General features: G+C 39.7%; 2 protein-coding genes across 4 annotated transcripts in view; both read right to left on the minus strand.

Annotated features, from left to right (window-relative positions):
* kmt2ba (lysine (K)-specific methyltransferase 2Ba) overlaps window positions 1–12,022 on the minus strand; it is a 34,914-nt gene extending 22,892 nt beyond the window's left edge. For 2 of the 3 annotated variants that reach the window (XM_005927563.3, XM_014335244.2), the window contains exons 1-5: window positions 11,631–12,022; window positions 5,870–7,412; window positions 5,485–5,651; window positions 4,092–4,178; window positions 3,821–3,977 (exon numbers count right to left, since the gene is read on the minus strand). In XM_005927563.3, the coding sequence (XP_005927625.1) occupies window positions 3,821–3,977; window positions 4,092–4,178; window positions 5,485–5,651; window positions 5,870–7,412; window positions 11,631–11,933 (2,257 nt within the window). In that variant the 5' untranslated portion in view covers window positions 11,934–12,022. The other variant, XM_014335245.2, reaches the window with a different exon arrangement.
* Window positions 12,023–14,778: 2,756 nt separating this feature from the next.
* LOC102292879 (gastrula zinc finger protein XlCGF52.1) lies at window positions 14,779–19,781 on the minus strand. The gene is made up of 5 exons (XM_005927565.3): window positions 19,249–19,781; window positions 18,738–18,857; window positions 18,496–18,611; window positions 16,376–16,519; window positions 14,779–16,290 (listed from the first exon to the last, which is right to left on the minus strand). The coding sequence occupies exons 2-5, from the start codon at window positions 18,826–18,828 to the stop codon at window positions 15,634–15,636; spliced, it is 1,008 nt and encodes a 335-aa protein (XP_005927627.1). The 5' UTR covers window positions 18,829–18,857; window positions 19,249–19,781; the 3' UTR covers window positions 14,779–15,633.
* Between the last annotated feature and the right edge of the window lie 73 nt (window positions 19,782–19,854).

Genomic DNA, 19,854 nt, shown 5'->3' on the forward strand with positions numbered 1-19,854 from the left:
CTTATTTTTTAAATGGAGTATTTAATTTAGTTTTGGGTTTTCTTCCAATCAACTTTGCGTGACATTGTATTTTATTCAGAGGAAATTATATTAAAAAGCTGTATTTATTATTATTATCATCCTTTGTTTATTTTAGCCATTGTTGCTCCCAGAGGAGGACTTCTGAACTCATCTGGCTTCCTCTTCAGAAACTTATTTCAATTTCTTCAGACTTTCTTTCACACCACATCCAGCTGTGCATGCTTCTCTCTCTCTTACAAGAAACCTGGACCATCGTCTGGGTTTTTGCAAGAGAGGCTTCACTTCTTTCTCTTCGTCACCTCGAGGGAAACAGGTTTTGTTATTTGGAGAAATGAGGGCGCAGTGAGCCCGCTGTGGGAATTGTTGAGAATGTTTTGTAAGTCAAACAGTAATTTTGGACATATTTCAGTGTACATATTAGTGAATGAGACCCACTGCATTAATGGAGAAGCCCTCATCTTCTGTTGTTTTTGCAATCACATGTAGGGCGACAGCTATCAGTTGTTTTAGTAATCAAGTAATCTATCGATGACTGCATTGATTAATTGGATAAAAATAATTTTCTCTTATTAATGAGCAATTATAAATATTCAATAGAGAACAAAATCCAGGTTTTTCAGAGCTGCTCATTCTTGTTCATTTTAGAAATTACAGCATTTTAAAGTTTAACTGCATACAACAGCTGTAAAAAACAAACAAAAAAACCAAACAAACAAAACAACAATAATTAAAGCTTTTGAATGTATCTATGTGCCATATTAAAACTGAATTTTTTTTCCAAAGAAAACACCGTCTTAAACCAAAAATAAATATTTATAATCCCAAGGTCAGAGATCAAAGTCAAACAAACAACAGCCCACAGGTCAGCCACTGGCTACTCAGACTTTTACTGGCCCATGTACATTTTTACTGGCTTGTGAAAAAAAACTGTTCATCTGCATAATTTGATATCGCCTTACTGCAGATTTTTCTCTGTGTTAAACAAACACCGGTGGATTTTTCCCAGTAAATGTTTTAATGGTGATCACAGGAACAGTGATGGTGTTTGGACACTAGAAACAGGTTTTCTTTCACGTAACCTGAGCTCACCATCTCTGTACCGGCTTCACTTCTTTGCTCTCCTCGGTGTGTAAACAGACTCTGGCTCCAGCCTCATCATCACTGCTGCTGTTGTGTTGTCAATCTTTTTGACACATCGGCACGCTACAGAGCCACGTGTTGAACAAAACATTGAAGCAAACAACGTGTGTCAATGATTTTTTTTTCTTTTTTAAATAATCGAAACATTCGAATTACTCAATGAATTGTTGCAGCCCATATCTGGTGGCGATTGGTTTTTTTGTAGACCTGCGAACATGTTAGTCAACAGGTGACGCTGATTTTTATCGATTAGTGCTGGTCTTTTGTCTCTTTAACAAACTTCCTGAGGATTACATTTTTTAAGAATTTAATTATTACTTGGAGCCAAACAGAGTACAGACCTTTCTTCCCTTTTGTCTGGAGAGGTGGAAATCTAAAGATGCTCTACAATAAAAATGAGGTGACTGGATGAAAACTGGAGACAAAATCCTTTATGGGTGGGAACTCCCTTATGTACGGTAACCCGTTTCAAACTTACAGGCATCCTCTTGAATCCCCCAGTTGTATTATTTCAATGCTACTGCACACATTTGAAAAAAAAAAAGAAAAAAAAAAGGAAAAATTACTTAGACGTGCGAACTTATTGAAATTTTAAATAAATAATGCATGAATAAGCTTGTGAAAGGATCACTTTTTGGTTTAGATGTAGTGTTCAGTGAGTCCGTTTGTCAAACAGTACTTCCTCACCTCATACTGAGTGATGCTCACTTGACCAGTGTTGGGTATAGCTTTCCAACAGCGGTGGCTAATCTGTGTGTGACAAGAGATATTTTTGCTGGAAAATATTTTAGTTACAACTACATTGAGCTAAGAAAAAAAAGCATGTTTTACTTTTTTTGCCTTACATGTTAATTTTTGCCAAAATGTATCAAAATTATGCTTCATAATTGTTTTTTATTTAGGCTTTTTGTTTAGAAGTGCAGAAGCTTTGCTAGTCAGATTGGATCCGAATATTTTAGTTCATTTCATTATTAGAATTTCATTTTTAATAAAATAGCAGAGCACCTTTTGCCAAATCCGTGCAGACAACATTAATTACCCTACCCAACCTTAAAGCAGGGTTACATACAGTAGAGTCAATCTATATTACTACAGTCAGTTTGTGAATTAAATACTAATCCTGACTACTGCATGGTTGTAGTAACACCAACTATACATAAGCAGTAGCTGGTGGTGTAACCCTATAGGTACTGTGATGCAAAAAAACGTAAGAAGGATATAAAATCCAACATTTTCATATAACCTTTAATAGAAATTTATGATTCAAGTACCTCAAATTTCTTTCTCCATTTTTTTCTTGTTATGTTTCATAACCATAAAATATGATGGGATATCACAACAGCTCACTGGTGGCACAACAACAACAACAAGGTGACAAAGTTTCAAAACTTATCTGTGGAATCACCCTACTTTAATGTGCTGTACTCCCCCTTTTTTGCATTAGCTGACAGATGTGCAGACACCAGTTTATCCACATTGTGCTAATACTGGGCCAATATCATCCAAAATCCACTAAATTAACCTGAGTAAGTGGATGCTAAAATAATAACATGAGCCACTTGCCTCCTCCCAAACACTGCCACAGTAGTGGCAGTGTTTGCTGCAGGAGTGACGGAGTTGTCTGAAACTCCATAAAAAGGACTGAATAGGACTGTGGCAACAGTCCTCCTAACAGTGAGCACATTCAAAAACATTTGAACTGAAATAACTGCTACAAAACACAGCAGATACCATGATATGCATTTGAATTCAGTCAATACTTAAGCCTTTGAGACTTAATACCTCCTATGGCTTTTTGGAAATTGATTTCAAAGCTTATTCTTTCATGACCTGTGGATATTCTTAAGGAAACTCTACTTTTAATATTTGTTTATTATTAGTTTCTGTCATTTCAACCATCCGAAAAGACTGAGAAACTCTGATCAAGCACATCAGCAGCTTCAGTTTATTCTTCTCATGCCCGTAAAAAACCAAAGGCATGTATTTACTCATATATATATTGCTGTGCATCTCTCAAGGAAAGGACACGCACCTTTTTTCATGCAAAGTAAGTTTAGTTTGCATTTGTTTTGACCATAGACAGCAGAAAAACCAAACAGAGCTTCCAGCTCAGAAAAAAGTAAGCCAATGGGGAAGTGCCTTAAGCCTGTATTTTTTAATAACAACCACCAGGGGGCATTCTTTGTGGCTACAACTTTATTGGCTCAGTCATTCATTTCCTTTCATAATAATGGGGGGAAAAAATACATTGCTAAGCCCACTTTTTAAATGTTGGTTATTGTAAGCGTTACGAAAAAAAGGGTTATCCAGGATAAGCTCACTAGTAAGTCTGTGGTTTCAAAGTCAGGTACTCCCTTCGGTCATTATATCCAGTTACAGAACACCTAAAAAAAGGCTCACCTCAAACCAGTGAGTGACATTCATGGTAGCCATGTCCAGCTTTTACACAGTCTATGGTTTTGACACTTAAAATATAAACTGTGTCTCTTATACATTAACAGGGATAGGACTAAAAAACACTGAATAATATCTGAAGTGTCAGTCCCTCATTCTTTTCAAGCCTTAAATAAAAATTGCTGCACATACACAGTGCAGAGATATCTTTAAAGGAACGTTAACAACTCCATTCTTAAAAACTACACATGGAGGTGGACTGTACCTTCAGCTGCGGGAGAAAAGGTGATGCCCTCTCTCTCGTGAAGTGGCAGAGCGCTGAGTCTGGGAATGTCATCTGGCACCATGGCACGAGGCTGCCCCAAAGCCACAGCTGCTGCCCGGCACACGTGTTTGATCCTCGGACCACCAAGAGGCTGCTCCTGCATACAGAGACATACAAATTCAGTGAACTCAGGTAATATTTAGTTAATGAAAAATGATACCAGTATTGGCGATTAACAGAAAAGAAGAAGAAAGAAATGCACATTTATTACCTGACGAGCAACATCTTTGGGAGGCAGGCCAACTCTCCTCCTCCTCCTCCTTCCACTCACTGGCATTCGTGTTTCTCTAGAGCCCAACTGTTCAAACAAACAGGAAAATCAAGGTCTCATTTAAAAGATACTACGTCATTAGCTTCTCAAATAAATGGCTAAATCACAAGCATCACAACTGAAAAGCCCTAAGCTTCTGGCAGATGTCATATCAGTTTTATTGCTATTGGTCAGTAATCAGGACGGTCTACTGAACAGGTCCCGAACTGTGCTGCAAACATGTAAAATTAGGTGAGAACACTTGAGTTTTTACCTCTCATTTTTCACGTTGATTGTTTCAGTGAATTGTTTTCATAATACAATAAATACAGAAACAATGTAAAAAGTGCCCATTAAAATTTTCCAGAGGTTTTTCTACAACTGACATCTGTTTAATGTGCTTTATGTAAACAATGCAAATAATATATTCAATTTGACTAGATAACAAACAAATAATCAGAGAATTACAGCCTTGAAAAACCAAACATGTCAGTAATAAAAGATGGTTAAGTTATATATGTTTTGTATATATCACGTTTGTTACTGTATACAAATAAATTAGCACCTACCACAGAGGTTTTGGACTTGCAAAGCAAGCAAACAAACAAAATGAAACAAACAGCAGAACTATTTTAAGTCAAATTTAATTCATTCATAAAGCTAAATCAGTAAAATACATGGAATTCTGTTAAACGAGACTGTTTGGCACAATCACGCAAACATGCACAACGCCTGCTGTCAGCTTCTGGGAAAATCCTGTATAGGTATTGTTTTTTTACCATCTCCTGGTAGGATATACAGCAAAACTCTGATACAAGGTGGGGATAGTGCATCTACAACCTCTTTGCTGTCACCATTAAAACAAAAAACAAAGCAAAAGCAAAACCAGAGGAAAAATGTGCTCCAACAGGCATCAGACGACTGATTTAGACCTCTGCTGCACAACCTACGTGTAACTTGTCGATGTTGTTGCTAGCGCTTATGGTTATATGTTAATTATCTTGTGGCCGTATCCTGGTGTTTTACATGCCACAACAGAAACAAATAAAATGCTGGTACTTTCCCCCAAACATATTCACACCTCAAGTTTTTTCTAATTTTCTGTATTTTCCCTGCGTCCACTCTCTCTTCAGGACTTTTCTGACATTCTTGAGTCTTTATATTGATGCTATGATTATTCTTCTTTATACTGAGGAGATGATGGTTATTCTCTCACCAATATATAGAATAGGAGGACTCAGTTACCCTGAACAGTTGAATCACAGTAACTGCAGGCAGCATAGACATGAAATGAGGGGCAACATAAAAAAACCATACGAGGGGCTCATTAAAAGAAACAGAGAGAATTTCTTACCTGTGACAACTTCAGCTGCTTCTGTTGATCAATCTTGATGAGCTGGACTTTGGCTTTTTTCAGCAGGTGGAGCATCCTCTTATTGGCTCCACTGAGACCTAGTCGATGGCTGGGCCCACTGACTTCTGGCCCCTCGCAACTGTCCGCTGTTACTTTTGGTGCTTCGACTGCGCCAAACCCCATTTGAAACAGGATAAAAAGTTGACTCCAATTAGAGGATTTACAAGCAAACACCTCTTCACTGAAGAATACAACTATACAGTGGAACAATCACATTTATTTTTATCTTTATGGAATATAATCCAAATTGCACTGATAAATAAATACTAACGTTTTAAATATTATACACCACAAGTTTTTCATAAATTATACAACTTATCCTTACTCTTGTTTCCTTTATCTCCATCTTCTGATGGCACTTGCGAGGGCGTTTCCACATCAGTGTTGACCACCACAGCTAGCTTCCTCACAACACCAGGTGAGTCCAACTCCTCCATCATGAGTTTGGACCTCCGTCTTTTCCTGACATGAGAGGTCAAACTGTCACCATCTTGTGCATAATCTCCATGAATGTCAGATGGTCCTTTCTTTTTCTCTGCCAGTTTTAACGTCAGTTTCTTGAGGTTCTTGTAGAACTCCAGGTGGCTCGTGCCTGGGCCGGGCTTTGAGATTCTTGACATGCCTGACGAGCTGTCAAAAAGAGATCTAGAGTCACTGTCCGACTGTAGCGATTTGCCTTCATAACCTGCCTCGAGAATGGATGCACTTGGTTTTCCATCCTCTTTCTGTTGACTTTTCAGCCATGTTGACAGAGGGCCCTTCGGAAAAGGAATCATTTCCTCATCCAAGAATCTCTTTGGAGCTTTAATCACTCGGGAAGACCGTCCACTCGTTAATGGAGTGCAGGAGTTACTGGAGCTCTGGCCTAGTTCCTCTGAAAATGGCTTTGCCTTATTCTCCGATGGAGTAACATTCTGATCTTGGATCAGCAGCTCGTTGCCATCCTGTGTGTCTGTGGCTGGAATGGGTTCTGGCTCGTAGGTATAAAAAACACGCCTAGTACGAGGACGACCGAGTTTTGGCCCCTTAATGAGTGGAAGACTTTTTGTCTTCCTCCTGTAGCCAAACACAGATTTGCGCTGATGTCTTCTGTGTGCTCTTTTTTCAACAACATCTGCAGCCTCACACTCAAGGGGCATCGCCGCTTCTACCCCGCTCTGGGCGCCAGCCTCAGCTCCAGCCTCAGGAGAGGCACCCATACCTTTAGCAAACCTCTTCTTTTGTCGTTTCTGAAAAGATGCAAACGGCAAAGGCATCAGATGAGATGTGCGTCGAGGCTGCCCAATTTCAAAACCCTTGACGCGTTTCACAGACCTCCGCGTCAGGGACTGGTCCCTATCCGAGTCCTCTGACACCTCGCCTTCTTCTTTGATCCTCCTTCGAGCTCTTTCTGTGCCTTTAACTGCTGCCGTCACAGCATTTGCTGACTTGCCTTGCTTGGTGCCACCAGCTGAGGTACCAGCTGCTTGATTTAACACGCCTGAATGTGCCGTTTCTCCTGCTTTTCTGAAAATATCAGGTGATTTTGTACCACTCTGTGTACCTGAGGCCTGCTTGTCTGCATGTTTGGCTTTTGCAGTGAGAACTACCTGCTTTCCCTGTAGTTTGATTACATGCTTTGGTATTTCCTTCTCTTTTTCTTCGCTCTCTTTACCATCCAAGTCTTCTTTAGGAACTCTTGGTACAATTTTTCCAATCAGACCTGGCTTTGGGGTCTTGGGTATAATTTTTCCAATAAGAGGCTTTGCTTCTTGTGATTGGTCCAAAACATTAGGAGACTTTTCTTGGCTGAGTGACGAATGAGAAACAGCAGCAGAAGCCTTTTGTGGACGAACTGTTGTCATCCCAAATCCAGTGAACTCATCCTCCTGGAATAAAGCAGATAAAGTACAATTTTTGAGTTGTATAAAAAAAGCATTTGGACAAGAAGTCATGTTAGAATTTCTTGATCTCTGTGACTTTGGCAGACAGCACTGAAAACTTGCATGCATACTTGCTACCTACAATTTCTCATTTTTTATGATAATATGTTAAAATATATCCAACAATATATAATAAATAAGAAATGAAAAAATGAAGGGAGAAACTGATTTTTATTTTCCCACAGTGACTGTGCTGGCTCCAAAAACAGCAGCCACTGTGTATAAAACAGTTAAATATGGCATAAACAGACTTAAAGTGGAATCTTACTTGGAGCAGGAAAGACTGCTGCAGAAGCATCTTGTTGCATTTTATTTTATTCTGGGTGCTCAACCTCACTCTGCTTCCATAGCAAGCTATGCAAGCTAAGCTAAACTACCAAAGTGACAGTCAGAGCTGTCACTTACCTGTCACAACAAATCGCTTCACGTGGAAATCCCACAACACCTCTACGTAATCTGTAGTGGCCACAGATTAGCTTAAGAACCTGTAATGTAATATTTACATTTACAAAAAAGAGCTGCCTGAGAACCTTTCATTTTAAAAAATGTGGTGTAAAATACAGGGATAACACAACCCCTAATTTTGATTTTTTTTGAAAATAGATCTGATTTACATCAGCTTATCAAGTGCTTCTCACTGTTCCCCACTCTGGATTTAAACTTTGAGGACAGGTGCACTCTCTGTGTTTGCACCTTGTTTTTATTTATTGGCATTTGAGTCTGTTTGATTCACTCACTGATATCTTCAATCAATCAATCTTTATTTATAAAGCACTTTTCATACAGAAAAAATGTAGCACAAAGTGCTTTACATAGTTAAAAGCAGCCCACTCCACCCTCCAACTCACTCCCCACACTCTCAATACACATATATCCCCCCACCCACACACACATACACACACGCGCACACTTGTGTGCCACGACTGTATGCGTTTACCTACTAACATGTATTTGACTTATTTCTTATGTTTTTTAACCATTCTAGCCTTTGTACAGCACTTTAGTCAATGTCAGCCGTTTTTAAATGTGCTTTATAAATACACTCGAGTTTCAGTTTGACTTTGAGATTCTAAAGACAACAACAGGTGCCTGAGACTGCATACCTCTGCAAAGGCTATGCATCAGTCCCTAGATACTTGGATTCTAATGTTTTAGCAGCAAGACAATTTCAGACATTTATTTCTTATTGCATTCTTTTTCTTCCCTCTAAGATATGACGCAAAATTTCAAATTTCTCCAATACTACAATTTAAAAAAAACTATAATAATATTCTGTTCATAACCTTTCAATTTGTTTTAATCCTGCCAACAACCACACACATTAAACCAATCACAGAATGCCTTTGGCTATAATAATATGAAAATAATTAAATGAGACCATTCAAAGAGCTTTCAGTATTCAGTTTCAAACAGTGAACAGCAGGTTTCAGCAGGCACTTGGGTTTCTCTGAATGTGACTGGGTGCTATCTGTTTAAGCCCAACGGAAGTTTCAGAACTTAAATTGCACACAGTCCACAACATCCAGAGACAGAGATGAAAAAGACTGCATCACCTTCTCACCACTTTCTGTTTCCACCATTTAAAGCTCAGGTATTCTGTTGAAAGTACAATCTAAGACCAGCACTGCTCTCTACTCTTACTCCTCCGTTGCATCAGAGCGCTGTAGATTGGATGTGCCAAATGAAAAGTCTGTCAATCTGTTAGTCAACCATAAATAATGATTGGGCCCATTCACTCCCTTTGCACATTCTAATCTGTAGCTAGATATGCTGCAATATCATCTCAATAATGGAATAGGTTCTGGGCAATTTGAACCCTATTCTTCCCTGAAAAAAATATATTTATATTCACTTATTAAAAACATAAAGGCAAACTCTCTTTGCAACAGCATCTTAAGTAGAGTTTGGAGTTAATGCACATTTCTACCGCTGATGCAAAGGTTGCATTAAAGTGAAAGAAACCTCAAACAAGCAGTTACTCACATCCATCTTTACACTCAGAATAAGAGTCTACAGATTTATCACCACTGAAACTCCCCTAACGATATCTATTCTATAACTGCAGTATACATGAGTGTTAGAGATACTCCAGTTGAGCACCAGCACCATCAAGCTTTATTATGAGCCATGTGACCCTGTTACAGTCCAGCCTAAAGGGATTGCATCAGTGAAGTCTGACTGATAGCAGACATTAAAGCTCCCGTGATTAAATCTGATATATGAGATTATATTATTATCACAATCCAGCCTGACAGGGGCTAAAAAGAGGCCACTAATAAGAACAGTGGAAGTATAAACACATTATGTAGAGTAAAAGTCTTCACATTACCCATCAGCTGGATGGATCTGCAAAAAGTACAATGAAAATGCCACCAAGACTTCATCCTTACCATTTAATTGAATCACAACAACAATCACCCCAAAGGGCTTTATACTGTAAGCTAAAGACCCTAAAATGTTATAAAGAAACCCCAAAAATCAGATGATGCCTTATGAGCAAGCACTCGGAGACAATGGGAAGAAAAAACTCCCTTTTAACAAGATCCTCCAACAGATCCAGACTAACTGAGGGGCAGTAATCCACTGAGACAGTTGGTGGGTGATGGGTAAGAGAAGAGAGCAGAGAGAGACATGACAAAGGACAAGCTATGGGAAAGAGTGGGCCAAGTTTAATAATTACTAATGATTAAATGCAGTAGTGGTGTATAAATACACAGAGTGAAAAGAGCTGAGTGAAGAAGAAACCCTCAGTCATCGTGGAAAACCGTTTCAGGGTCACTTTTGCCAGTCATGACTGTATGCTTTATGCAAAAGCAAAGTTTTAAATCTTGAAAGTAGCGAGAGGTGCAGAAGGGCCTGATACCCTAATGCTCTGCCTCCCTTTCTAGTTTTAAAAACTATGAAACACAAGTAAGGACTTTTACCATGAGGTCATAAATATGAAGGGATCTGATTATTCTAGATTTTGTATGTGAGGAAAATTATTTTTACAATTCTGTCCATGCACCTCTGAAGTACGTGAAACAGATGATCAGAAACAAATGTGTCCAATCTTCGATCAAAATTTCTTTAAGAATGCATTTTATTAAAGGCTAAGGAGCTTGGAAAGAAAAGCATCTGGACGTTAGGTTGCTTGAAGACGTTTCACCTCTCATCTGAGAACCTTCACAGACCATTTTATTAAAGTTAATTCTTAATGTCAGATCACTTCACGTGAAATGTCAAATGCAAGTAAACAAAGAAAGCATCTTTGGTCGAAGCAATGTGATTTTGCTTGCAAATCCTCTGGTGCAACATGTAGAGAAAACCTACTTCTGGCGGTTTAATCATTAACTTACATACGAACATGGAAAGAAGGCTGAGGGTGGTCGTAATGAGCGTTTTGTAAACAAAGACTGCTCACATTTAGTACTAGGCTTTCTTTTTGTTTAAGCCTGGTTCCCTATGTATAATATATAATTATACTGCCGAGTTTCCGTTTATTTCTCTTCCTGTAGCATCTCACGTTAGTCTTACGTTCAAAACAGCGAACGGGTCAGCTGACCTCTCTGACGTGGAGTGTACCGTCCCCAAAGTCATGAGCGGCGGCTGTTAACTACGACAAGATTAGCGGCACAGGGTGGGAACTTCAACTCACAAACCGTGTCGAGGGAGGGAGGGAAAAAGAAACAAAGACATCTACAGGCTTCCACAACAACAACAACAAAAACTCCCCCTCACCTCTGCGGAAGTTTCCATCTAATTATCGTTTTTCTTTCATGCCAACAAACTCAGCGGGACACGGGCTTGATCTCTATATATGTAAACGCGTACAGCTTTGATATGATCATTTTAAAACAAACAACGAACTTCAAATATGTACAGAAGTCATCACACTAACAATACACATCTATAATCCTCACTAAAACACTGCAAACACAAGCGGCCAGCTACATTTACAGTGTGGGATCACTGTTGGCTAAAACTAAATGAAGCTTACCCTACAGGCAGGCGGCTAGCTTCTGTTGCTAGCTACACTGCCGCTAACTAGCGGTACGTCAGCTAAAATACGCTTACTAAGGAAAGAGAGCCTTTGAATGCAGCTCTTTTTGAATAACTGCCTTTATTCGTCTTTTAAGGCGACTGTTTCCCGTAGAGCTGACACGCTATGTTTAGCTTATTTACCTCCTCGCTGTTGCTGGACTCGAAACCCGCATCTCTCTGCCGCCTGTGCTTCTCCTCCAGCCCAAGGAGGCGCAGGAGGGACGGATCCTCGCTTAACGCGAGGCCGATGTTGACGGGCCTCGGCCCTCCAGTAGGAAGCTCCGTCTCCTCCGAGCCCAACCTTCCGCGTCTGGTACGTTTCTCCGAACGCTGCCTGCTGCGAAGCGTGCACGGCCGGCCCGGAAAACGAGCCCGGGCCGGTGTCTGGCTACTCAAGCCCGCGACAGCAGCGGGAGAAGATAATCCGCCTCCCGATGCCGCCATTATTTACTACACAACAACACGGACGGCGCGCCAGCAGAGAGTGGCTGCAGCGATGAGTGGCAAGATGACTGCTGCGACGCAAAGGCGCGAGATAGAAAGAGGCACTAGTGCATCATGGGAAAACGAACTTTCCGCCCCGCAGAGGTGCCACGGTACTCCCAATCCAGTAAACTGGAAACTATGAAATGTTACTGATGCAAAGTAAACACTTACACACACTCTCACAACAGCAGTATCAGTATATCCACATTCTTTTCATCTTATGTTTTTTTTTTTATTATACTTTGGTTGTTCAATAACTGCAGACTGGAAGTCAATAGACACTTTATGGTCCAGCTAACCTCTTTTATATTGCTTATTGCATGCATGTGTTTTTTGGTGGTGTGCTTAATGTTTAGTTTTTCTTTAAAGTGTGCTTATGTAACCTTTCCTTATGTAGCTTTAACCCCAACACCAAGCAGGAGTGGCACTCCTAAGCTTCCTGTAGCCATATAACTGTCACTTACTTTATGCTATAAATGTGCAAATTTAAATTGAATAATTGTAAAAACATGTGTTTCTTCACGCAATAAGTTTGAATACGGTGTAAAATATAAACTCACAATGCAATGATCTGCAAAGTCTATATTCTAAATAATTGTTTGAAAGTATGATTTACAGACAATATGGAAACCTGCTATGATGTACAGTTTGGAGAGGCCAAGATGAAGGTCAGGATTAAAACTGAGCACGTCAGACGGACAGATCAGGTTGAGGGGTTTGGAGACAGTTAGAGAGGAAGAGAGAGATGGTTTGACAATGTGCAGAGGAGGGATAGTGGATATGCATGCAGAGGGTTCATGTGACAGGGGATGATACTAAAGATAGGATTAAATGAAAGCAGATGATCCTCTGTGGCGACACCTAGAGGGAGCAGCTGAGAGAAGAGGAGGAAGAAGATTGTAATTAAATGAGTTCAACAACAATAGTAGTAGTATAAGAACAGTGGACTAGGTAGAAAGAGATAAAATTGTTAGAGCTGGTTAGCATGAAGTAAATTAACTCACAAAAGTCATTGCCAATAAATAAATAAATAATCTCCTCAAGGTCAGTGGCACTCCTCTTAGATCCACTCTAAGATCAGTTATACATTTAATAATATCAACTACTATGTTTGGTGCTCTCTGGCCAGGTCACTCTTGAAATATAAGTTTAAACAAAGGATGTAATAAATATAAAAACAGTGGTACTGTCCGCTTCTTACCACCGGTAAACCCCGCCCACAGTGGTACAACTCGATGAACTTTATTCAAGCAGTTACACGTATCAGATTTGGTTAAAGAAAAATGTTCTTTCATACCAAAATCACTCTGTTTTTTTGTTTTGTAAATCTTAGCAATATTATTTCTATAATACCTAAAATTTCTTACTTTGCACACTCTGGATCTCTAGTGTTTTGTTTCTTTTTTTCTTAAAGCATCTAAAATATGTCTTAAGTATTTCATTTCTAATTTTGTTATTAAATAAAAACTATTTAGAACCAATAAAACATCAAGTTAAAATTTAGAAGGTATGTTTCCAGCAGTCGTCATAGTCCTCTGGTCTGTCATGTATTGACAACTATTAGAGATTGGCTTCTTTCTTCTGGGAAACACAAATAGGCAAATATTAACCTTAATAAGTTAAAGTTGTGTTTTCTGTCCTAAATAACTCTGTATGTGTGTGTGTGTACGCATGCAAGTAAGGGAGAGTATTTGTCAGCTTTTAAGATCATTTAAAACAGCAAAGTTGTTGTTTCAGTTCTCTAAAATGTCAAATAAGTACAGATATCTATTCACTTTGATTTTAAAGCTGCAGAGTTCATGCAGTACTCTGGCCATTTACTCAGTAAAATATTCATACCTTACATGAAAAGGAAGTCAGTACAAGTCAGTCTGGCACTCAAAAGTATCATCATTAAGTAAATATCATCAGTAAAATGATATAAAACCTAACAACACCGATCTAGCAGAATTGCCCCTATCACTGTTGTAACTGGGGAACCACGTAGTGAGTACTGAAATCTGAGACACTGCAGAATATAGTTAACTGAATAATGTAGTGGTGTAAAATTATCCAAACACAGCCACTTAGTCATATACCTTTCCCACTTCAACTGCTCTTCCACACAAATATCTGACGACCTGCTGAAGTTCAAAGCGAGAATCACAAAGAGGAAGAAAGTGATTTTGAATGTGGAATGGTTGTTGGTGTCAGGCTGGCTGCTTTATTTCAGTATTTCAGAAACTGCTGATCTGCTAGCATTTTCCCAAAAAATCATGTCCATTTTGTGGGGGTTGATGAAGGATAAGCTAATAGGAAGGCAACAGTAACTCAAATAACCACCAATTACAACCAAAGAATGCAGAAGAGCACTTCTGAATACACAACACATGAAACGTCGTAGCAGATGGGCTACAGCAACAGAAGACCACACCTTGAGGCCCTTAGTGCCAACTGGGCATTGCTGCTGTGTGATGCCATCAACTAAACATGGGCCAGAGGGACATTCTGATCACACATTAGGTCAAATATTTGTTCTAAAGTACAATCAAGTATTTGGGGGATAGTATCCACACATTATTAGTAGTACACTTAATAAAAAAATAAAAAAATAAAGTCTATTCTAGTCTGTATAAAAGGTGAGAGTTCAACTAGATGTAGAGATTTAAAGAGATAAGAATTTGATCCAAAACACCTCAAAACAAGTAAAATGATTCTTCATAAATTACTTACTTTCAGACTTATTCAAACTGAAGTGTTTTCCACATCATAAATATTTAAGTAAATATAATAATATAAAAAGGACAAAGACAGCACAGGAATTTGAGTACTGTTTAATGCAACAACTTCTGAAAAACAAAGAAAAAAAAAGAAAAGAAATGAAACCTTGAGACTGACTGTCTCGTGACAGAGAACCCTATATACTGCTGTACTGTAGTATTTAAGATTGTATCATGTTTGGGACTTACAGTGTCTGACTTCAGCTAAATACAAAACATTCACTGCACTTGTAAGAAATAACTTGTTGGTCTACAGTGAATAAAATACGTTACAGGTAATGTGGAGGTAATATGGACAGAATTATGGACAAAATTAAAGAAATCCAGCTACCTTCTTTTCAAGCTCTTAAAGATAGTCTGTAGAGCATAAAACAACAGACACCTATTTTCCATCAGAAAATGATAAAATAGGTGAATTATATAGTTACAGTTCAAGATAACTGACCTCTGGTGGCCGTGTGAGTAAGTGCACATGTGCTGGTGTCGCCACCTTTAGTTTTAGATCAAGTCAACCCACTAAAAACACAGAAAAACGAGATTTCTAGCACGTCTTTAACATTATAAAAGTGCAGTTTTACTCACGCTAAAGCAGTAGTAGCTGCGGGGTAAACCTAACAAAGCTGTGATGAGATTAAAGTGAGTGGACACAAACTAAAGTTTCCCAGTTGACTGTCTGGTATGTCTCTGCCTTCTGCCTCCAAACCATCCTGCTTCCTCACAGTGCAAACCCTGGTATGGCTTTCCAGGATAGCTTACACTGGAAGGATTAGTAAGAAGAAAAGGCCAAGGTGATCATGTAGTTAGAGTACTACCTGGTCTGTACAGGTCTGTGCAGTCTTCATTTTGACCATCATTTAATCTAAACACGTAATGACGAGTTGCAGTCTCTTCCCTTTATATTATGTATTTTCTGCTCCCTCCTCTCGCTCGGTGTGGGTGCTCTCATGAGCCTTTAGGCTGCTTTCTCTTGTAAAGCTCTTTGCACAGGTGAGGCAGGTGTATCTAGAGTTGTGAGCCGTAGCCTTGTGTGCGCTGAGCTGCTCGGGTTGAGCAAAGCTCTCGTCACACTGTATGCACGCATGTGGGTTGTGCCCGACTTGCTTGTGTGCCCGCAGGGCTAAGACAGAAGGAAATATGAGATCGCAGTCTGCTTCGGGACAGGGAATCTGGAGCTCGGAGGAGGAGCAGCCGTCTGTTGGAGGGTCACTGTATTCTTCGTGGTTATCTGCTCCCTCTTGTTTTATCCTCTTGCTGTCACCAGTCGCTCCTTGAACTGCATGCTTGGGTTTACGCCCGCGTTTTTTGCCTTGCAGCTTAGCGTCACAGTTTATTTCCCTGGCAAATTTCTCCTGGTGCTGCAGGAGCTCTTCCTCTGTCTGGAAACTCTGATGACATTTGCAGCACTGGAAGGTGTTCAGGTCATCAGCTTGTTCTGGGGGCTGGGGGTGCACCGCAATGCGATGGCTGCGAAGTCGTGACGGGCTGGGGAAGGAAGCACCACAGTCCCTGCAGGGACACCGCCGTTCTTTACACTCGTGACGTCTGTGTTGGTTCAGCTGCAAGATATTAAACAGTAAGAAATGGTACACTGGAAGCCTCCAGCACAGAAAAGAAGCTTTAAAATGCCTGCCATGTCCTCACCTCGGTGAAGGTAAAGAAGCTTTTCTGGCAGTAAGAGCAGACAAAGGCCTTCTCCTCTGTGCTGTGGGTGGCCTGATGCTTGCTGAGCTCCTCGGAAGAGGAGAAGAACTTTTCACATTTGTAGCATGTGAAGACAGTGTTACTCTGAAAAATCAGAAGAAATATATGTTTGTTTGTTTGTATTCATTCTGTAAATATTCACAGTAAGAAATTTAATCAGCAACAATGTGAATTTCCAGAAAGTTGATTTTGTACAACTTGATGTAATGTTTCATCTCATCACAGTTGCACAATGATTGAAAGTTGGACCACTGACTAACACCAGTTTCAAGACTGCTAATACTGAAATTTCTATGACCACTGATGCCCATGAGTGCTAATCACAGCACTGTAATATGATGAAAGATGTACTGTAAGGCCCCCTCTTTGGTTCAGAGATGGCTGTTCCCTTCTAACATAATTGCACTCCTTGCTCAAACCACATGTATACATCTTCATCAGTGGAAAAGTGGCCACCGGCCTGTAGTTGTAAACATGCTGCATATTCTTGGTCTGGACTCTCTCGTAGGTCTGCTGTGCTGTGCCATCCACTTAGCCCATAGGTGTCAAACTCTGGCCCGCGGGCCAAATTTGGCCCGCAGCCTAATTACATTTGGCCCGCGAAGCCATACCAAATTACTATTAGAGCTGGCCTACTGGTATTATACAGCTAATATATATATTGTTTAGTATTAAGCTGTGCTTGTTCCATATTCAGTTTTCCAGCAAAACTTATTTGAGTCCATAAGAAAAGATTCATTCTTATATCTGGAGGAAGATTTTTTTTTTCAATAAATATTAATGTTAGCCCGCGACTTTGTTCCAGTTTTGAATTTTGGCCCACTGTGTATTTGAGTTTGACACCCCTGACTTAGCCAGAGGGTTGTTCGGTTTCCTCAACAGCGATCCTCTCGGCACATAAACACTTTCACTATATTACTTCGTTTGTTTGTCTGTATGGGCTGGTTCATGGCACACATTGACTTTCAAATGTCCCTCATTTGCATATTAACGATCATGAAACTGAGCTCATGGTTCATTATTAGTCAGTGATGCTACTTTCAGTCGTTATGCAACCAAACTGTTTATAAAGTTGGGAAAACCTGCAGTCAGCTGAGCCTGAAGAAGTCACTGTGATGATGAACAGAATCAACTTTCTGGATTACTGGGCAATCATCAAGAAAACAGTGTGGGTTGTTCTTCATCATTCAAACATATATTGTCACAATTTCACAGTTCCAGCTTTTTAAATACATAGACTGTATATAAAAGATGTAATCCTCTTGCATATGACTTTGAGCAGAGGGTGGTATGTAGCCTTGTTGTGAAGCCAAGTGACACTACACATTCATAGGGTACAGAAGAGTTGACCTGAAGCCTACCCTGTTTGCATTTAATTTCTAACTCTTAGAAGAACCATAGTTTACAGCGTGAACATTATCTTGTAAACTAGCTATTGAGAACTTAAACTCAGGAGAAATGCAGTTACTAAAGCCACAAATCGTGTGAGAAGTACAGCTGCTTTCTCTATTGGACCTCTATATAATCTTTCTGTAATCAGAAGAATCTCCCCCTGCTGGCCACTGAAAAGAGTGCAGGTTTGAGGCACTTTTGCTTTAGCTTCAAGCCTTAATTATAATCCATTGCAGACGTGCAGTAGTTTTTGCATTGTAAGGTAAATCTCACAACGATCACATGATCACAAAAACAGGGAGGCATGCTGATATTGACATGGATTGTCATGCTCCCCGTGTGATGATGAAATACACTTCTGTCGGACCTCAGTGGACTCGTGGATGCAGTATGATCAAGGCTTCACTTTTCGTACCTGAACACATTTTCCATAATTTATCTACAGCAGGGCTGCCCAATCCCAGTCCTCGAGAGCTACTATCCTGCAGCTTTTAGATGCATCCCTACTCCAACACAGTATGTTCAGACTTGCTGCTTCTTGTTTTCCATACCAAAATGATTATTTTTATTAATACGTAACAAATTCAAAGATTAATAAATAATCCTGGAGAGTAAAACATTACACATCATGCATGAACTGCTGGGCGTATTTAGCCTGTTTTTCCCACCTGCTGCAGTTGCTGCTTGTACTGGTCCCGATGACTCTTCCTCATGTGTCTCTCTTTAGCTTTGGAGTTACAGAAGGTGATAAAGCACTGGAAGCACTGCAGACTCTCATGCTGGTCTGCGTCACAGTGAGAAGAGTTGTTCAGTAAGGGTGGACTTATCATCAAAACATGTAAGCTGATAATGTTGCTGTGTCTGTGGCGGTTAGAAAGAGGAGTCACATTAATGTAAAATGTCATCTTACAGGGGGCGACCAGTGGCTCAGGCTTCATCTCCGCAGAGGTGGACCTCATGTCGTTTCCGACAACCACCTGCTCGATCTTCATCATTTCCATGCTTTCACACAGCACCCAGCCGCGTAAAGCTGCAACATGAGAGACATGTGACTCAGAACTGCAAACCTCAACCAGTTAGAAGAAACTGCAATAAATAATAATAATAAAAAAGAAACCAAACAAGCCCCCCCACTGAGTTAACAGGATGTTTCAGGGAGGAGGGGGATCCTACATAATTCAAATCGGCTAGTATAAATAAAAGTAGCTCACGTTAGGCCTGAGCTAACTATTTAACAGAAGGATGGAGGTGAGGGATGCTGAGCTGCAACTAAAAGCGACATGACTCCACTGATATATTCAACCCGCACTATATTTTTATTATGTAGCCTTCCGCCTACTGTGACGCTGCGCTTTTTCACTTTAAACATGCATTTAATGAGCAAGCAGAGGTTCATAAACAATTTAAAAACGCCTTTTTACCGTTCAAAGCATCCACTGGGCGAAACGAAGCAGCAGAGCGAAACGTGCCAAAGTCACGTGACACGAGACCGTCCGCTATCGCGAGATTGTGAACACTTTTTTTCTCAAATGTTGGCTTCTCCGCCTATTTACAGGTGTTTTATTATTAATTACTATCATTATTATACATTTTAAAAGATAGTTTCAACATACATCCGTAATGATGTTGAATAGAATGAAAACGAACAGAAATCGTGGCATCCTTGCAGTGCACCAGGTTTATGGCGTTCAAATGATTTAACCAATCAACCAATCACAACGCAGCACCAGGCTGCAATTAAGAGAATCGATAATTGAAAATTATACATATTTAAACCTGAGACTACTGATCCTAAAACATATTAAAATGTTAGCTGTACCTCTTGTTTACACTGAACTTAAAAAAAACTGGGTTCAAATACTTTTACTGCATGTAAATACAACTCTTGGTCTCAATGAGACTACCTGTTTAAATAACAGACTTAGTAAAAATAAAAATGGATAATAATAATAATTAAGACTTCAGCTGATTATTGTAATTAATAAGATCTTTTTTCCCTACAAGTAAAAACACAAGAGATTGAAAAC

Source organism: Haplochromis burtoni, unplaced genomic scaffold (assembly GCF_018398535.1).
Source record: "Haplochromis burtoni strain Fernald_Lab_line unplaced genomic scaffold, NCSU_Asbu1 Contig_90, whole genome shotgun sequence".
Lineage (NCBI taxonomy): Eukaryota > Metazoa > Chordata > Actinopteri > Cichliformes > Cichlidae > Haplochromis > Haplochromis burtoni.